Source organism: Stylophora pistillata, chromosome 1 (assembly GCF_964205215.1).
Source record: "Stylophora pistillata chromosome 1, jaStyPist1.2, whole genome shotgun sequence".
Classification (NCBI taxonomy): Eukaryota; Metazoa; Cnidaria; class Anthozoa; order Scleractinia; family Pocilloporidae; genus Stylophora; species Stylophora pistillata.
In genome coordinates, this window is record NC_142519.1 from 44,535,044 (window position 1) to 44,554,748 (window position 19,705).

Genomic DNA, 19,705 nt, shown 5'->3' on the forward strand with positions numbered 1-19,705 from the left:
TCCTTTCTGAACCAAAGTTTGGACCCCCCAATCAAAAATTCCTGGATCCGCCCCTGGTATCTCGCACCAATCAAATCACAGAATTGGGGCATGTTTGCAAAAGAATAGTGAACTCATCTCATCTACCCAGTGTAATAGTTCATCTACTTCGTGAGGACTTTGTCGCTATGATCTTCCGGGGTTAGAAAGGTTGGTAGGTAATCTCTTTACAATTTAAATTTTAGAGCGTGTTTTTTGTACCGCCCCTTCACTTACAATGTACACGCAGTCAGCAAAAGGCCTAACACGAAGTTATAAGTGGAGCGTTTGTTTGGAAGGGCTAGTTTTGCTGGCTCTACTAAAATTTGCGCAAAACATTTGTATAAAGCATCTTTGATCGATAAACTTGTCTTTGCCTTTTAGTTGTTTTTTGGCTAAGGTCGAAAAAATCATCTATGTTCGGCCTCCCATCATGGGAGTCCCATGTCAATATCCGTTTCTTTGCTTTTAGAAGTTATCTATGAATTACATCATTTTTTGACAGTATTTTCCCGTAGCATTATGTGTTTACTTGCCATTATTGATTAAGCTTTCCACTATAAAATGACATTTTCCAGTGAACAGCCAAAATTTTACAACCTAATCCTAACCCCCCCAAAAATTTTCACATTACGCTTAATTCTATTGTTAATAAGTTTTCACGCAACTCTCACGCGCTTTAACATTTTCTGCCAATCATATTGGCTTATTACCTTGGATTTTACCCCATTACGAGTCATTTCCTTGTCAATAACTTGCAGTTTTCCTATGTATTTTTATTGGCTCTTAAAATTTTTTCCCAAAAAATGTGTGCAAATTTTGCTGTTCCCTTAAATTTGAACATCAAGTTTTTCTGGCGCACAGAATAAAGGCAAAGTATTGTGACAATTCTTTTATCATCAAAGGGCTTTGAATGGGGTGATTTTAAAAGTCAAAGTTCTCAGATGGTTTGGTAAGTTAAATTACATATTCTCACCCAGTTCTTTGATAAGCCAAGTCTTGATTTCATCCACAGTACTACAGTAGACCATCCACCCTTCCGCCTCCTCCCCCACTCCCCCTTCAAAATTTTGTTCCCCTCAGAACGATTTAGCTTAGTAGCCTGGCAATATTTACTCAGCAACTTCCAATAAGTCATAACCCATAAATGTTTTATAGGGAGATCGCGAACACCAGTAGTTTATAATTTTAATGGCTTAGAACGGGAGGAAGTTATTTATTTTGATTATCTAGCGAACAAAATGTACCATAAGGCACTTGCAGTCCGTTTAGCGTATGGTTCCATGTCACTTTTCATAGCGATTCTCCATAATGTTTTCCTTCTGTATTACGTCGACATATTTGTTTCCGTTTACAAAATCGATCGCAATTCCTTTTGGCTCGGAGAGGTAAGAATTTCCGTTTTGTACTGTCATGCTAATTCAAAGTAAGTTGATATTTTGTCACATGAATAACATAGGTTTTGGTTTGTTTTGTTTTTACAAAATCAGACTACGAACAATCAATAAAATCTCGTACCCCAAATAAGTTTACCATCCAAATATTATGATCGTACGGTGGTTTCTAAAATTTGAAGGTTTGCTCAAATGTAGAATCAGGTAGACTTTTAATAATTGGATATGGGAAATCGATCAGATTTTCAAGGTTAAATTGTAAGTGTTAAAAGTTATATTTCTACTCTTTCTATGTGAATGGTTTTTGATTATTTGATTTCATTTGAATATTTTTACCATACCAAGACTTCAACTTCGTGATTAGTAAATTTGCCTCGTTCAGAGAAAGATTAAGGGCAAAAATTTCAGGTGTAAGAAGGGAATTTCTGCCAGTAATAGCACTGATTGCCTGTCGTATCAGCTGTTTTCTTTAGAAACGAGTTAATCTTCTCTGGTTTGTCAATTCAGGCAATATTTCTGGTATGGAATTCTCTCAATGATCCACTGTTTGGCTGGCTGAGTGACCATAGAGCCCTCGGGAAGGATCAGTAAGTTAGAGATATTTTAAAGTTTGTATTTATTAAACCCTTCAAGGGTTAGTTACTTTCCCTGTAATATTTACTATCTGAGCTCCAATTTGAGTTTGACGTAGTCTTAAATTATACCCAAAGTCAAATTACTTTTATTACTAGATACTTGGACGTAGAACTCTTTTTTTTTTTTTTTTTTTACAAAACTCAAACTAGATTTACCCCTCAGTGAAAATAAATACAATTTGAAGTGGATAAGTATCTTTCATTTTAAGACATTTTGAATATCTTCGATCTCTTCGCAATAATAAGTTTACACTTAAATACAATCAATTTCTCATTAAACCTTGTGTGATATATGTGAAAATATTTTGGTGAAAGAATTATGCTTATTATTGCATAAGGATGTACATATCATTCTTGGCCCAGTTGTTCAAAGAGCAGATAACACTATCAAACAGATAAAGCCCTATCCAGTGGATAAGAGTTGACAAAATATCCTATCTAATCCATGGAATAAAGAATTTTTCTGTGGATAGCGTTATCTATCCTTTGAACAAATGGAACCTGGCCTGGGTTTTAAGCTGTTCAATTGCTAACGAATCATAGAATTATGAAGGTACAATTTATTGGCAGGGAAGTTAGATGTGAATTCCCGCGAGAGCAATAGGATTGTCTGTAATATTTCATATATGTATGGAGGTCATTTAAGCATAACAAAGAGAGCTTCTCAACTGATTGTTAAGGCCCCTTAGTTGATGTCATATATAAGTGAATAGTGGGTATCAGATTGAGAAGAAAATTGATTCTTAATTGTCAATGATTTTCTTGAGAAAGGAAAAATTTTTGTTCTTATTTAAGGTCAGGCATGAGCCAATCAGAGATTATACAAAAGCGTTTTAGGTGAGATGCTTACTCAGTGATAAATCTTTTTAAATTATTCATGCTGTTTTATTTCTGTAGGAGCAGATGTAATATAAAGAAAAGAAATACAGCTCGTGATAATGATAATATTAATATTAATATCATTAATTATTGTTGATAGTGATGATAACAATACTAGTAATGATGATGATCATAATAGTGATTATTATTGAATAGAAATAATAATAATTATTATTTTTATAATGAGAGAAATATTGATGTGTGGGTTTAGCTATAGGGATTTTGATACAGGCTTAGCATGTGACCTTGGACTTTGTTACTGGTTGGGGAATCATCTGTCATTCTGGCAGTTTATATACTCTAGGCTCTCAGCAAACACCATGTTCAGCAACCCCTCTATATTCCCCCCTTGCTTTCCCACCTTCAGGTATTCATTGTTGAACTATAATCATGTAATCTTAATAAAAGACAATTTCTTTTTTTATTGCACAGGTCACTTTTAATGTATGGACCACTGTTTACACTATCTTTCTTATGCATATGGTTCCGCTGGGGTCATCCATCGATCCAGTTTGTTATCTGTCTGTGTTTGTATGATGGTTTCCTAACAATGATCGACTTGAACCATCTGGCATTGCTTGCTGACTTGGCTTTGTCGTCAGAAGATCGCACCACTCTTAACTGGTACTGTTCAGTGTTCAGTGGATGTGGCTCATTGTCTGTGTTCCTGTCATACCAGTTTTGGGATAGAGACAATATGGTTCCGTTTCATATATTTTGTGCTATTCTCACCATGTTCTCCTTGACTGGATTTCTGGTCAGTTCTTTTTTGCTTAAAAAGCACTTTGCCACTAAGAAAGTTAAAGTGGACACTCCTGACCAAGAGGAAAGGCAAGTCTGAATTAAGTACTGTTAATTTTTCTTGTGGTGCACAGTCTCTAAAAAGAAAAAAAGAATACCCTGTCAGTTACAATATCTTTCTTATTCCATTTACAATATCAACATGTAACTAACGTTTAACAGATGATAAACGCCACAGCGCACATTATTGAGTTATGTATGCATGCAGGAGGTTGCTAAGCACAAAAGAAGCGTAAGAGTAGCAGAGAGCCTTTGGTTCAAACTTTTTCCTTGAGGTCAAACTTCCTACACCAGGTTCCCTTTCTAACCTCCCTTTGATCAGATCTATCACCATTTTCTGAGACAAAGACTTGAAAGTTTGTGATGGGAGTTGTAACTTATGTTTGACACAAAGAAAGAAACAATCCTCAGACAAAATGTTCTGTATGGGCAGATGTCAACTTAAAACTTTGTATTTCAATTTCAATGCACTATATGGTCCCTTTTTTGTTTTACTCTGAATGGTTAGAATACTTCAGGGACAAGTGACACAGCTTTTGTATTAATAGTACATTTATTTATCTATTTGGTTGTTTTTTATGTACTCTGATTTTTAACTTCATCTTTGAAATTTTTTTTTACAGGAAAGATGTCCAAATATCCACTGTTTCAGATGCTGATCAGACCCTTGAGCTAAAGATTTTTGTCAAGCAATTGATGAATCATTCAAACTTCATTTGGTTTGCTCTTATGAACTTAATACAGGTGAGTAGTCCCACAGCATAAAGTACGCAAACTACAACACAAAGTACAATCCAACCTTAATAAAATCAACTTCATTAGGAAGTGTTTCTCCACATCCCTCTAAAATGGTTTCATTAATTGAAAAGAAAAAGACAAAAAAAAGAGCTTTAATCCTTTCAGTCCAATGAGTGACCAAGACAGATTTTCTCCTCACAATAGCAATACAATGGCAAGCAGACAAGTGATGAGAATATGGAAAAATATCAATTAGAGGATTATTAGTTGATCAGATACGAAATTCTCCAAACTTGCATCATAAGAATTGTATGGCAGGTGGTAAGGAGAATTACTAAGAAGATCTTGGGAGTGAAAAAGGGTGCTTATTATAAGTGACGCTTCTTGTCGTGAGGAGCCTGGAAATAAATTTGAAATGGGTTGGTGGTGGTCTATTTCTTGAATACGGTAATTTCACTTTTATTTTAATCATCTTGATTTAACCCAGCTGAAACATGTGCTCTGATTTGCCAAGAGCCTATCTCGTAATGTGCAAGTAAACTCATAGCTACTTAGTAACTGACAGCATCATGTGGCAGCTGATAAATCGTCAGCGAACCTAGCAGTTTCCCCATAACACTGACATTTTGCCATGCACATTGGCGATTGCCATGCCGCGCCCACTATTTCGAACTTCAATCCATTGGTCGACGAATGTGTGAAATAATTCGGCTGTAAATGACGAAGAAAAGGTGGTTTTTTGAGCGTTCTTAATATAGCCAGTTGGAGCTGAGGAAAACTGTATCCAGCCCCCTTAAGAGCAAAGGTTGTGAAGAAGTTCAAGTAAGGTAACCCTTTAGAGTTGTAGAGCTAAACCTGACTGGATTTCTCTCTTGCAGGTGTTTCACTGCCATTTCAACAGTAACTTCTTTCCCCTGTTTCTCGACAAATTACTGGGAGACTCAATTTCGCCTCAGACAGGCGCCATTTTGTTGGGCGTGTCCTTCGTCGCCCCTCATATCAACAACTTATATTTCCTGGGTCTGTGTCGTCGCTTTGGCGTCTACACTGTAATAAAGTGGTTATTTTACGTCAAGCTCTCTCTAAGCGTAATCATGCTTATGGTCGGTCCCAATTGGCCTGGCTTGCTTTGTTTTTACATAGCAAGGTAAGATCTTGTTGTCACTGACGGAACTTCTTGGTGTATTGTGGAGTCTTGATCAAGTTTTTTTTCTTTGTTTGCATTATGACCGAGCAGACGTTGAAAAACAAGAACGGCATTTTGTTTTAGGGCTTATTATTACCTATTTAGAGTCCGTTTTTGAGAAATTGTGTTAGATATGAAGTTCTCTTGCGTTACAAAGACCTTGAACCCAAAATCCTTTCATTCGCTCTCTATGGCATTTAGATCACTGTCCCTCTGTTTTTGTGTAGGCAGCTCAATTAAAATTATTCTCAAACTGACTAACTTAAGTTCATCGTTAGGAACAAATACCTTAAGATCTGTATTCAGTTTATCTTATAGCGGGAAGTGCACCTTACTTAAGGGATGACTGATTGGTATTTTCTCCATTTCAGCAATCGTGTCTTCACCGAAGGAACATGCAAACTACTGAATCTGATTATCAGTGATCTTGTCGACGAAGACTTTGTTCTTCACAATCGTAAACAAGCTATATCAGCATTGATATTTGGAACTTCTGCACTCTTCTCTAAACCTGGCCAAACGCTAGCTCCTCTGATTGGAACATGGCTTCTGGCGGAGCAAACAGGCCATTCTCTCTTTTACTCCGACGATCTTTGGGCGTCTTCTTCAACCGACAGAACTAGTTTCCACGATAGTGCAAATAGCACTTTACGCTGGGGCTGCTTTTATGTACTTGTATACGTGCCTATCGCGTGCGCGTGTTTTCAGATTCTCGTTTGGACGAGGTTTAAACTTCACGGCAGCAGATTGCAATGGGTCAAACAAATGCGCGAAGGACCCTGGTTCCCCTTCTCGGAGGTTTAGAATTTTTTCGAAAAAAGAGGGTTTTTATTCATGGAAATCGTAGATAAAACCAGGGCAATTAACTGAGGGTAAACGTATCTGATATTTTAAAAGAATAAGGACTAAAATCAAATATGCGCCAGTGGAACCAACGTGCCGGGTTTTCGAGCGCTTTTGCTCTCAGTCGTGTTGTTAGTTTTTGAGAAATTAATTTTGAAAGAGGAGGGAACAACCTATTTCAGATCATATCAAAATAGATATATTTTGGTAATACATGTATAAAGAGAAAGGTATGAGGAATACGAAATGTCTTTAAATTGTTCTCCTTCAAACATCGTGTCTTTCCTCTCCGTTTTCTTTGTTGAGGGTATTTGCACGTAATTATGACATAAATTAATTCAGGAATACCTGATTGAGTCGGCGGTGAACAGATTTTATTAAAGATGGTTATTACATAGTATGAGGTAATCTTTTCACCTCGAAACCGCAGTACAACGTTTTTTGTTCGAGCGGATTATTAGTTGACTCAGAAGAGTGATCAGTATGCCAATTCCTCCTACGATTTTAAAACATTATCAGGCGACAGGTGATGAGAATTGAGAAAGTTATCAACAAGGATACAAGTTCTAAGACGAGACATCAATGAAATGAGCACCGTTAGTAAGGAGAATCAGATATCAGATCGTCGGAGTGAAAAGGTCAATTCTAAATCAAAGTAAATACAACAGTAGGTAAAGATAAATGTCGCTGACTGAGCTAATCAGGACTCACAGAAAATTCATGTCAACGGCCTTTGGCGCGGCCCGGGAAACCGCTGATGGTCGAGTCTTTTTGGGGGCAATTTTTCATTTGATTGGATGCATGCTAGAGAACTTGCAGTGGCTTCCTCTCAGTTAGTTGATCAGAGAGTAAAACCGACGCAATCCCGTAGTTCTTTCGGTATTTAACCGAACAGTAGCACAATCTTGTACGTTCAATCAACCCCAAATAGAATAAGGTTTCCCAGTTAACTTATTTTCCAGCCGCAAATGCTGCATTTTGTTTTGTCTTATTTTGTTCGTATGCTTTTTTTTTTTTGAACTTTGTCTATCCATCTCGTAAATGATAGTTATTTCCCATTTCGTTCTTATATTTTTTCCGTCAGCCAAGACTAGAATAACTAAAACTAAAGCTTTCTTATGCGACTGGGTCACTTCGTCCACTTGCTTGAACAGACGTACTCCATGACGAAGCAGGGTTAGATATGTTCGTTGGCTATCTTAAAAAAATTAGGAAATGTTTTTATCCATTTTTAGCTATTTCTTTTTGCCACACTTCTAGCGTTGTTATCAAACCTAGAGTCCAACCCAAAGCCTTGAGAGTGCGCTTACGAGAGTGCAAGTATGAGGTGCACGCCAAAAGTTTTTGCCCTTTTTTCTTATAAATTACAACCCAAAAAAAAAAAAACTATCTACATTAAATGGATAAAAATGTGAACATTTAAAATTTTTCCGCCCTGGTGGTGAAGTGACTTTGAAACTCTTGGGCGACCAAGTAGGGAGGGGTGAGGACTGTTGCGCCCTAAAGGGCCTGGTAACAAGTGATCGAAAAGCGGGAAAAGTCGCAAAATGGCGACTGCCCAACCAAGTTTTACACATAACCAACCTGTTATGTGTAAAACAGAAAAACACGGAAAGGAAGTCGTCGAATTTTATTGTCCCGACTGCAAAGTCTGCATTTGCAAACTGTGTGTGAATGATTTCCGCAACACTCATAATCAGATACAATGAATATATGAAGTTCATATATTTTGAACTGCGGTATTAGATGTGTATGATGCACGATCCTCGCAGTAGAGAGCGCTATTTATGCAATAGCGAAAATCAGACCTGAAAAAAAAAATTCAGGCCTGTACGGGATTCGAACCACTGACCTCTGCGATACTAATACAGGCCTGAATTTTTTTCAGGTCTGATTTTCGCTATTGCATAAATAGTGCTCTCTACTGTGAGGATCGTGCATCATACGTAACACTCATAATGTCGAAGACATCGAGCGAGCCTTAAGGAAAAGCAAAGTTAACATAATGGATTCTATAAGGTCGTAGTAGTAGCAAGTATGATAAATATTGTAACAAATAGACAACTTTTTTGAGAGACATGTTTTGGCATGCTTATGCCATCTTCAATCAATGAGTAACAGAACTTGAGTAATTACATAACAGACAAGTAGATGAATAAAGTATTTCAGTTACAGTATGATGTAATACAAAAGCGGGTACTAATTACAACGTGACACCAAACATCAAAGATGTGAACTAAAACGCTAGGAAAATGTTATAATGCTGTAATTGTTTGTTAAGTTCAGGTTTGATCTTATTTATATAAAAAGCTTCTTTGAGTTTTAAATCAATTGAGTAGTTAGCAGAGTCCAGAATGCTAAAGCAAGAAAGGGAGTATTTGTTCTTACAAGAAGGAGATGTGTTGAAATGCTTAAAAATATGCGAATTTTTATCGCTTTCCGTGTGCTCCTTTATCGTAGTAGAGAAGTGGCGACTAGTTTCGCCAATATAACGGGAATTACATACCGGACAAGAAAATTGATAAACTACCATGGATTTTAGAGCATCATTTTAAAGTGTCGGAAAGTTTCTTAAGATCGTTTTGAAGGCCGGAGGGTGTTGTTGATTTTGTAGATACGGTCAATAAGAGTTCGGATAAGGCCAATTTTGTAGCACGATGGAATAAAACTAAAGAAATTTGTTAGGAGACCAGTGTAGGTTTTTTTATGAAAAACTGAAAAAACAAAATCATTCGAAGAGTTGTCGAGAAATATATCAAGAAAGGAGAGTTTAAACTTTCCGATACTTTAAAACGTAATTCTTTTCCTTCGCATATTATGGAAAGAACTTTCAAGCGGTATCTTAACGGGTCCTCCTCTCAAAATAGCCGGAACGTTACTTTAAACTCCCTTTTGTCAGCTATTATTCTAAAATAGCGAACCTCAAACTCGGCCGACAACTCACTCATCGCTTTTGTAAATCGGACCTAAATATCAAACTAGTTTTCACTTCTTTTAAAATTAAAAACATGTTCATTGTTAAAGATCGTACTTCTGATGCTCTAAAATCCATGGTAGTTTATCAATTTTCTTGTGCGGTATGTAATTCCCGTTATATCGGCGAAACTAGTCGCCACTTCTCCACGACGATAAAGGAGCACACGGAAAGCGATAAAAACTCGCATACTTTTAAGCATTTCAACACATCTCCTTCTTGTAAGAACAAATACTCCCTTTCTTGCTTTAGTATTCTGGATTCTGCTAACAACTCAATTGATTTAGAACTGAAAGAAACTTTTTATATAAATAAGATCAAACCTGAACTTAACAAACAATTACAGCATTATAACACTTTCCTAGCGTTTTAGTTCACACCTTTGATGTTTGGTGTCACGTTGTAATTAGTAACTGCTTTTGTATTACATCATACTGTAATATTTCATTCATCTACTTGTCTGTTATATAATTACTCAAGTTCTGTTACTCATTGATTGAAGATGGCATAAGCATGCCGAAACATGTCTCTCAAAAAAGTTGTCTATTTCTTACAATAATGGATTCTGTTGAGAAGCTTAAGAATGTATTAAATGACTGTGAAACAGAAATTGAGAGACGTAAAAAGGGTGCTCTAACAATGGAGCGCAATATCAAGGCAGTGGAAGAGGAGGTACACAAGAACGTGGAAGAACTTTTCATGAAACTGAGGTTGTATGAACAGGAAGCCCTTGAAATATTACAAAACCTGGGAAATGAAAATAAGAGTGCGTTTAAGGAGCAGCAAGAGAAAAATGAACCGCGTTTACTAGTAGCAATGTTAAAAGATTTTCTTTCTTATGGGGAAACTGTGTTGCAAAGTGAATTGCCCCTTCCCGCTCTAGACAAGCACCTTACCTTTAGGGAACAATTTGGACAGACTTTACAAGTTGAAGATGAAGACAGTTTTGAACCACTTCATGTTGATTATGTCCAAATGAGGAATTCACTGAAGTATTGAAGGGTAGCTTGGGCAAAGTTGTTGTTCGTTCCACATACTCAACAAGATCTGTGCCCGAGGGAAACTTCTCAAAGACAGCAAGGGAAGGGAAGGTGATTTGCTTCATAATCATCACAAGAGATCGAGATGGAGAGAGTATCTATTGTGAAGATGATCGGGTTGTTGTCCACATTTTCACGCCTACAGAGGAAGAGTTACATACCAAAATAGAAGACAATCAGGATGGTAGATACAAAGTGACTTGCACCCTGCAAAGTAGTGGCAACTACAAGGTCTCTGTAGAGATCAAATGGTGAAGCACTGGCTGGCAGTCCATGGACATTTAATGTGATCTCACCCAAGGAAGCCACTTGAATAATAGTTTGTCCTCTATAACAACAAGAAAATGGTTATTCTTACTGGTCCTTTCTTGGTCCAAATTTTGCTACACAAACGGTTTCCGAAGAAACGGTCACAAGCGATGTATTTTGGTAGCAAATTCCAGCAAGTTTGGTCCAGGTGCCAGTATAAACTACTCACTAAAATCACTTGCTCAAGCTGTACTGAGAAATATTGACCCTCGGTCATTTTCGTACAGACCCTGCTGCACTCAGACCCTGCTGCGCTCAGACTCTGTCGTGACCTTCGGCCAATCCTCCTTACTATAACCCTCACACTCAGTTAGTTCGTAAAAAAGTTAATACAAACAGATTGACTAGAGACCTGTATGATAAAGAATGAATCATTTTGAATACTGAAAAATATAGGAGTAATGATATTTTTAAGAAGTATTAGGCATTTGTGTAGTACTGGTAATAATAATAATAACACCTTTATTTAGACACGATAATGTTTAAAGCTGAACAGCTTGTGGGGTCGTGTGTAAATCTAAATAAACTCTAAATTAAATAAATTCAAATGATGATGGTTTTTGAGGAGATCGAGGGGAAAACCAGAGTACCCGGAGAAAAACCTCTCGGAGTAGAGTAGAGAACCAACAAACTCAATCCACTTATGACGCCGGGTCCGGGAATCGAACCCGGGACACATTGGTGGAAGGCGAGCGCTCTCACCACTACGCCAACCCTGCTCACCAACCCTGCTCCTGGTACATGTAAACAGGCATTTTCATGCCAAAATGGGAGGATTTTAGTGGACATGGTCTGCTGTTTACAGAGACTATTACTAAAAAAAAATATCAACCATTTCATTCCTAGAAGTGATTCATATTTAATTTCTCACAAGTTCACTAATTACCCAGTAAATTATCAAATTCTCAGTTAGTATCACTTGCTCGAAATTGTACGGCAGCAAGAATGGTGAATAATTAATACGATCGTGAAGTTCAATAATAATGCCTTACAAGAATCAGTGAAAACTTCTGATTCAGTTATGCTAGAGTTAACATTCACGTCCAGAACTCTATTACATTAGCAGTGGTCAGAATAATTTCTGGGGTGTCTCGAGAACTAAGACCTTAGAGACCTTGAAAACTTAGCTTATGGACAAACTGTCTTTGACTCTATTTGACCCCCAACAAGGAGAGCTCCCAACAATGAGAGCTGACCTGAAGTACCTCCAGTTTATCAATACCCAGAGTTATCGAGATCCTGGTTTGCACAGCCTCGGGCCTCAGTTAGGTCTCAGTTTATGAAACACAAATGGTTTCTTTTAAAAATTTCCATCTATATCTAGGTTTGACCAGCGCAAGTGATGTTATAAGGAGCACATCTGGATTGTTGTTGTTATCATTCATCTGTTGCTTGAAAATTCAACGCTTTTACACAGAAGCAAGAGTGAATATGTTGAAATATTTCGTCAAAAGTTTATAGCGCTTGTCTCTCAACATGACAGACTTGTAACTCGCCTGAAAAAAAATTAAAAAACTATAGTTTTGCCTCACAGTTTGCCCAGCGCTCACAGTTTGGCCGCGCGGGTCAAGTTTTCCCGCGAAAAACTACTGTATTGGTTTCCAGACCCCCTGGTTGGCACAGGTGCCCAGTGAAACGAGGCTAACTTATCGTTGGAGTTTCCTTAATCGGTATATACCACGGTATACAAATTACAAAGCACTATTTTGGCAGCAAGACAAATTTTGATGCTTTCTCTAAATCCCGAAATGAATCCAATCACACAACATACATTAAACGAACGATACTTTTTTACCTAAAGACAAGATAACGGGAAACAAAGAACGTCTAAATTTTTCTTCCAAAAGTGTGGTTCAATTCTTATTTGGGGTTAGTGGCTTCACTTATCAACGTATTCTTTGGGGTTCATTGAAGGTTTATTCATCATGTACTTTAGGGATTTATTTAAGGGTGTTGCGTATTCATTTTGTATCTTGCTCGTTTTACTTTAACTAATGGTCAAGCGTTGTTGTAGAAGATATCTTTAATCCTAACAATGTGTAGATCAAACAACAACAAACATATGAAACATATGTGTGAACTGCGGTTATGAGACGTATATGAGAACGATCCTTCGCAGTAAAGCACTATTTGAGCAATAGTGAAAATCAGACCTGAAAAAAAAAAAAAAATTTCAGGCCTGTACGGGATTCGAACCACTGACCTCTGCGATTTATCATCTACGGGTTTATATCGAATTAATTTGATGGCCTGCTCCCAGTTGGCTTGTTAGCTCAATTGGTAGAGCGCTGCACTAGTATCGCAGAGGTCAGTGGTTCGAATCCCGTACAGGCCTGAAATTTTTTTCAGGTCTGATTTTCACTATTGCTCAAATAGTGCTTTACTGCGAAGGATCGTTCTCATATAATGTGTAGATCTCTACGCATTATTTTTTGTCTATTGTTTCTTGTTCAGTAGTGCTAACTGTAGTAAAGTTTTGCGTGCGCTTTCTTTGTGTCATTACGTAACGTAGCATGTAATTAAACCGTATTGTTCATCGTAGTTTGTGCAGTTTTTCGAGTGCAATTTTGTCAAGTGTAGTTTATATATTCGTTCTTTTCGCTTCGTGTAGCTTGTTCGCCACGAGGCAGGATTCACTACATCGCAACATATTTAAGTTTGTATTATGTAGTTTTCATCGTCGTTTTCTTTGTAGCTTTCCTTGGGTATTTACTGCAGTTTATATTATAATAAGTTTTCGTTTGCTGTTTTATTTGCAGTTTTAACCGTGTTGTTTCGTGTCGTGTCGCCGTGTTAAAATCGTGCTTGTTAGAATTAGTCGCCCGTGGCAGTAATACAAAGATAAGATGAGGGGCTCGCTGAGTCTTTCTTTGATGAGACCAAAAATTTACTCCACAGTTAAATCACCACAAGGAAATTAGACTGCACTAAGTAAGTAGTTCGGGGAATAATTATTCTTGCTTTCAATTTGAACGGTGGAAATGGAAGAGATACATGTTTCCTTTGTTGGTTTAGTTAGTCGCATAGGGTGTTTTCAGCTGGCTTACCTCTGAATGAGAGAACCTCAGTCAGTTATCTTAGGTTGTGAAAAAACTCACAGTTTATCTGGTTTTACCTCCCTGAGTTGCATAGTGATGAATTTTCGGATCTCGTTAAAACTCAGTGCTTTTCAAATCCTTTGTTCTTCGTTTTCGTCCACGGGATGCAGGTTCGTACACTAATACTGCCTTGAGTGTGACGTTCTTTTCACACAAGTCGAGGAAAAATCTGTTTACTTATTCAAAGTCCGGTTGTTTCCATCTCAGAGCGTCTTTTTAAATGATCTTTTCAAAGAAAACTGTATTTTTCCATGTAACGACAAATCGAGACTTTCTTTGATACAGGCAGTCCACCCAGCTGAAATCACTTACCTATGCATAGCAAACGTACTTAATGCAAATATGGACCAGTTTCGGCGTTGAAAAAAATTGTTACACATTTGCAGGAGAGTACAGCAAAGAGTTCAACGCCTTTTTTTTTAATTAAGGGGCGTTTCATTTTAACAAAAAGTCGTTGGTGTGCTGTTAGACGGTTAACACCGAATTTTGAAGAAAACTAAAATCTGTTTGGTAGCACTGCCATGATAAAACTAATCAAACTTAAAGCTTTTCTTTGCTTGCTTTCCAATGCCATTCTCTCCTTTTTCTCATTTTCCTTTTCTTCTCATCTCGACAAAAAATTCAGAGAAATTTCATTATTGTTTTACTTTCGACACCAAATCCATCAGCTGTGTGGATGACGAAACTGTAGCTCACCGCTTCTTATCGGCAAACAGTGAATACATGTGTGCCAAGCTTAATTAGATGGTCAAATCAGTTTATTATCGCCAGCAATCCCTTACCATTTAAATTTGAGGTCTGATCATTTTCTCAGAGAATCTCAATAAAATTAACCTATAACAATCTCAAAAGAACTCTAACTCAAAGTTATGAATTTACCCCTGCGTTAAATTTCTGATTCCTCTTGAAATATTCTGCTGACTAATACTTTTTCTTTTCACAAACGCCTTCCAAAAATAATTTACTACAATAAAGAGAAAAAAAATTAAATCCGTAAAATTATAAGTGCGGGTACATTTGAAACGGTACTTGGATGGAACTTCGGTTCTATTTTGTGCAACGACCTGGTTTAAGCTTGTAATAAAACATTTTTATATTATTCATTTTATTCCCTGACGACAAAGCTACGACTATGAAGAAGAAAAAACGCTCAGTCATAGAGATGGTAAAAAAAAATCTGAAAACTTTTCACAGGATCAGCGGCCAACACCTGCAGACAGGTCAACAACACCATTTTTCAGAAGCAGTGTTAGTTTACTCTCACTTCACCTATCGCAGAAAGAAAATTCAATACTTGTGCAAATAACCAACATCTTGGCATGCTGTGTTTGGTAAACAGGTAACAGCTGAGAACCAACTAAAAGTTTGCAGATACACTACAATACAATAAAATTTTATTGCCCATTCATTGACAGATAATGGAGTGTAAATATGATAAGATAGTCAAATGCTGGGTGCTTTAAATCCCTGGAGTGAATAAGTTTACAATATTTACTGTAGATCACAGTGATGCGGAATATTTCTGAAAGAAAACCCGGTTCTCAGGTCAGTTGAAATTCATTTGCGTTGTATTTAAGCAAAACTCGCGATGTCTGGCTCTTTTACACGTCTCGAGACATCCCGCGCGTCCATGCTCCTGGGATAAACTTTATTTAGACATTGTCATTAAATGCAGTTCAAAAATCCCTTTGTGTGTCTAGAAATAATGCGCAATTTTTGGCACTTATAGTGGGGGCGAGACGCATAAACTGAAACATAGTACAGTGTTTGGCGAAAATGACGCTGACCGCTGAACAACTATTTTTGCATGCGCGCAAGTGAAGGACATGCTTGAACAACTGATGCTACTTCCGATGGATAGCTGTCAACGGAAACGTGCACCTTGCAAAAATACAAACAACAGGTGTTGCATACAATCCAACCTTTCTTGGGGCTTAGCCTATATAAAAACACCATTAGTATTCAAATACCTCGCAAGATAGTTTCCTGCCAGAACATCACTGAGTATTAACGATGAAATTGGTGTTGATCTCTCTGCTCCTTGGCTGTGTACTTGTTTTCCAGCCTGCGGTTTCAGAATACATCCGTGGATGTTACTACACCAATTGGTCCCAGTATCGACCCAAAGGAGGAACGTTCTGGCCTGAAGACATCGATCCATTCCTATGTACTCATGTACTCTTCTCCTTTGCACAGGTCAGCAAAACAACTCACACATTGGAGATCTACGAAGAGAACGATCACGATCTGTACGAAAGAATCAATGCACTCAAGAAAGCCAACCCAAAGCTGAAGACTCAAATCGCTGTTGGTGGATGGACTCATGAAGAGAAAGACAGCCCATTTTCTATGATGGTGGCGACGAAGGAGAAGCGAGCGATCTTTATCAAGTCGTCCATTGACACTCTGAGATGGTTTGGATTCGATGGTCTGGACCTAGACTGGGAGTACCCTGGCATGCGCGGTGGATCTCCCAAAAGTGATAAGGGACGATTTACTCTTCTTTGTAAAGAGCTAAGAGCTGCATTCGAGGCAGAAGCTAAAGCGACTGGGAAAGAGCGCTTGCTGTTAACTGCAGCGGTGGCTGCAGGACTTTGGACCATCAAAGGTGCATACGACATTGCTGCTATTGCTGAGCCCCTTGACTGGATCAATTTGATGACGTATGATCTTCACGGTACATGGGAATACAAGACAGGGCACCACGCTGCTATGGGGCCAGAAGGTGACAAGTTGACCCTCCCCTTCGCTGTGTGGTACTGGATGAACAACAGAGACACATGGGAAAAGCCAGGAATCAGGAAAGGGATGCCAGCTAACAAGATTGTCCTCGGTCTGGCCACATACGGACGTGCGTTTGGGTTAGCAAGCCCGGGAACGAATGGTCTTGATGCTGCTCGTGATTACCAATACACTCCTAAAGGACAGTACACAGGCGCAGAGGGGTTCTTGGCTTATTACGAGATCTGCAAAATGGGACTGACGGTGGTAGAAGAAAACAAGGCCATGGCGCCGTACGGTTACAAGGATAAGGACTGGGTGGGTTACGACAACCCGGCAAGCCTGATATACAAGATTGATAACGTGGTAATGAAGAACGCACTACGAGGTGTTATGTTCTGGGCGATTGACTTGGATGACTTTTCTGGAGAGCACTGCGGACAAGGCAAGTACCCACTGATGAACGCCGTCAAGGAATACCTTACCTCTGGGGTACAACCACCTCCAGTTACCAATCCTCCTCCTCTAACAACGCAAGCCCCACCCCCTAACCCAGATACTACACAAGCGCCTCCGCCTCCTCCTGTCACTACCGAAGCTCCACCTCCAGTGGGTCCCACCACAACTCCAGGGGGAGGGGGTGCAGGTGGAAAGTGTGTCGCTGCTGGTCCGTGGACTGGCAATGCAGGAATGAATGCTTGGTGTGCTTCAAATTGTGCCAAGGGAAATTGTCCAGCAACGCATTGTAAGTGTAGCTGAAGACACGCTAGGCATTCTTAAGTCGGTGGCATTTTACATGTATGTCTTAATTTGGACAAACCAGTTAACACCCAAATTTTAACTCTGTCGATGTCATTAAAGTGCCAATAAAAATAATTGCAGATATTAACCAGTTTGCTTCTTATTGATAAAGTAGGCTCTGTTCCGTTTCCTTTTTTCCCTCCGATCCCTTAGAAGACATAGCAGTAAAAATAAAAAAAGAACCTTCAGTTCACCCTTTCACATTGCACATTTTATCGTTTTATACATGTGTCATTGCTACCAAAATATCCAGGTTTCTACGTTGGTTAAACATAGTGAAGCATTAGCTCCTACATTTTATCGTTAATCGCCAAAGTTCTACCCAACACTTTCATCTTCCAGTTGATCAATAAAATTACAAAGAATTCCGTAATTACACGCTCTGCACACAAGGCACCGATTTACATCTAGAAAATTCAGGAGCGAGAGTCGGTTCGTGATTACGATCTATAGCTTCCTGCATGGGGTACTCACGGCCTTCCCACAACGCAGAGCAAGTAAAATCGAAACCTTGTTTGGGAACGGCGAATTCCGCAACATCAAAACGCGATCATCAGAGAAAACTCTTCACCACCTGCGACTCACCGGCGGCGGGAAAGACAAGAAGGCCACAGTTATGACAGGCTGTTTATTGTAAAGTGTTTTATTCTTTTTATCTTCCTGAGATAAAATTCGTCATCATTATCATTGCAGCTTCATCAACCCCGTTCCCAGGGATTTTTTTCCTCGTATGGGGGGGGGGGCAAAACACTGCGACAGGCAAGAGCAGGGCGGGAAAAGCCCTGAGAACGAGGTTGCAGTATCACGCTGAATAGCCTTCAAAAAGAATTAAACCTCTATACCTCTTCTGAAAAATTGTTAGCTATCAGAACGTCGGAAACAGTGTGCGGGAACCAACGGGACTAGATGGGACTAGAAAGTTACAATTTAACGCTAACTAAAGTTCGCAAAAAATACTTTTGATTAACTAAATATCAGTATTGGGGATGAAAAGTTGAAGAATGCGAACTGAATGAGCGGATTCAACAGTGCAACCGTACTATGCTATTTCCGAGAAAAGTTAACTTCACTGCTAAGTCATAGCTTTTTTTTTCTCGCACAAACAGCTGCACGTGCGTTTACGAGAAGGATGTCACTAAAAGGCAACAGAACGCCCCCCTTATTTGTCAAACATTTCAGGAGCCTTCACAGCTGTTTAACAGATGAACCAAGGATACGGTGGCCCACAACTGTCATGGCAAAAGAAATAACCTCGCGGCAAAAGAAATAATCTCGCGGAAAAATAAAAAACCTCACGGCAAAAGAAACACTACCGCACGGCAAAAGAAATAAACGGCATAAAAGAGAGGGTGGGGGCTGGGACGAGTTATTTCTTTTGCCGTAGAGTTATTTCTTTTTGCCGTGAGGTTATTTTTTCTGCCTTAAGGTTATTTTTTTCTGTCGTAAGGTTATTTCTTTTTCCGTGAGTCTTTTTCTTTTTGCCGTGAGATTATTTCTTTTGCCGTGAGGTTTTTTCTTTTGCTCTGAGTCTTTACCTTTTTGCCGCGAGGTTATCGCAACTATTCGAATAAACGCCGCGGCATTTATTAAATTTTTGGCACTGAAGATGCGGCGTTTATTTGAGGGCGGCGTTTATTCGAGGGAGGCGTTTATTGAAAACCTTGTAACAAAAACTGTGAACTTATTGTGTCATTTAAACGTCACCATGTTTACAAGTCTGTGTGGACGCCCGTAGTTGATGAAATACTCGAATGTGAGCAAGATACTCGCACAGAAGCGGAGTACACGATAAAAACGCAATTGAGCTGTCTCGCTTATTAAACAACTTCCTACGCGCAAACACTGAGAACAACTTATTTGCGAAAGTCACTGGCAAAAGAAAGAGAGAAATCGAACTAGTTGTACCGGCAAGATTCTCGACTGTTACCATGGAATTGCGTATCGCAGAAGTTTTAGAGAGAGCTAAGCAGCTAGCAGCAAAGCTGTGCAGTATAGCCACTTTGAACTGTATAACATTACAACCGAGAAAAATAAATTTCCACGACTGGTTTAGATTGAATGTTGTCTTTTGTTTTTAAAGATAGGTACTTGAATTACTTACATTGGTTATAATAAACGCCGCAATGTCGAGAAAGATTGCGGCGTTTATTCGAGGGCGGCGTTTAATGATATTTTTGCTTGTCCCTGCGACGTTTATTCGAAGGCGGCGTTTATTCGAGGGAGGCGTGTATTCGAATAATCACGGTATTTCCTTTGTGGACCACGACC

At 38.7% G+C, this 19,705-nt stretch overlaps 2 protein-coding genes and 1 pseudogene across 2 annotated transcripts; all 3 read left to right on the forward strand.

Annotated features, from left to right (window-relative positions):
- Nucleotides 1-1,134: 1,134 nt before the first annotated feature.
- LOC111325224 (solute carrier family 68 member 1) lies at nt 1,135-6,768 on the forward strand. Its single transcript, XM_022928991.2, has 7 exons — nt 1,135-1,406; nt 1,920-1,999; nt 2,843-2,884; nt 3,359-3,757; nt 4,351-4,471; nt 5,344-5,612; nt 6,023-6,768. The coding sequence occupies exons 1-7, from the start codon at nt 1,260-1,262 to the stop codon at nt 6,453-6,455; spliced, it is 1,491 nt and encodes a 496-aa protein (XP_022784726.1). The 5' UTR covers nt 1,135-1,259; the 3' UTR covers nt 6,456-6,768.
- Nucleotides 6,769-7,905: 1,137 nt separating this feature from the next.
- On the forward strand, nt 7,906-10,923 carry LOC148742713 (E3 ubiquitin-protein ligase TRIM71-like; annotated as a pseudogene).
- A 4,706-nt stretch (nt 10,924-15,629) lies between these two features.
- LOC111325211 (chitinase-3-like protein 1) lies at nt 15,630-17,525 on the forward strand. Its single transcript, XM_022928975.2, has one exon. It carries the CDS (start codon nt 15,929-15,931, stop codon nt 17,393-17,395), a length of 1,467 nt encoding a protein of 488 aa, XP_022784710.1. The 5' UTR covers nt 15,630-15,928; the 3' UTR covers nt 17,396-17,525.
- Nucleotides 17,526-19,705: the final 2,180 nt, after the last annotated feature.

Coding starts and splice junctions, on each gene's coding strand:
- LOC111325224 (XM_022928991.2), top strand. CDS start 1,260: ATGTACCATAAGGCACTTGCAGTCCGTTTAGCGTATGGTTCCATGTCA. Junction 1,407..1,919: donor ATTCCTTTTGGCTCGGAGAG/GTAAGAATTTCC, acceptor TTGTCAATTCAG/GCAATATTTCTGGTATGGAA. Junction 5,613..6,022: donor CTTTGTTTTTACATAGCAAG/GTAAGATCTTGT, acceptor TCTCCATTTCAG/CAATCGTGTCTTCACCGAAG.
- LOC111325211 (XM_022928975.2), top strand. CDS start 15,929: ATGAAATTGGTGTTGATCTCTCTGCTCCTTGGCTGTGTACTTGTTTTC.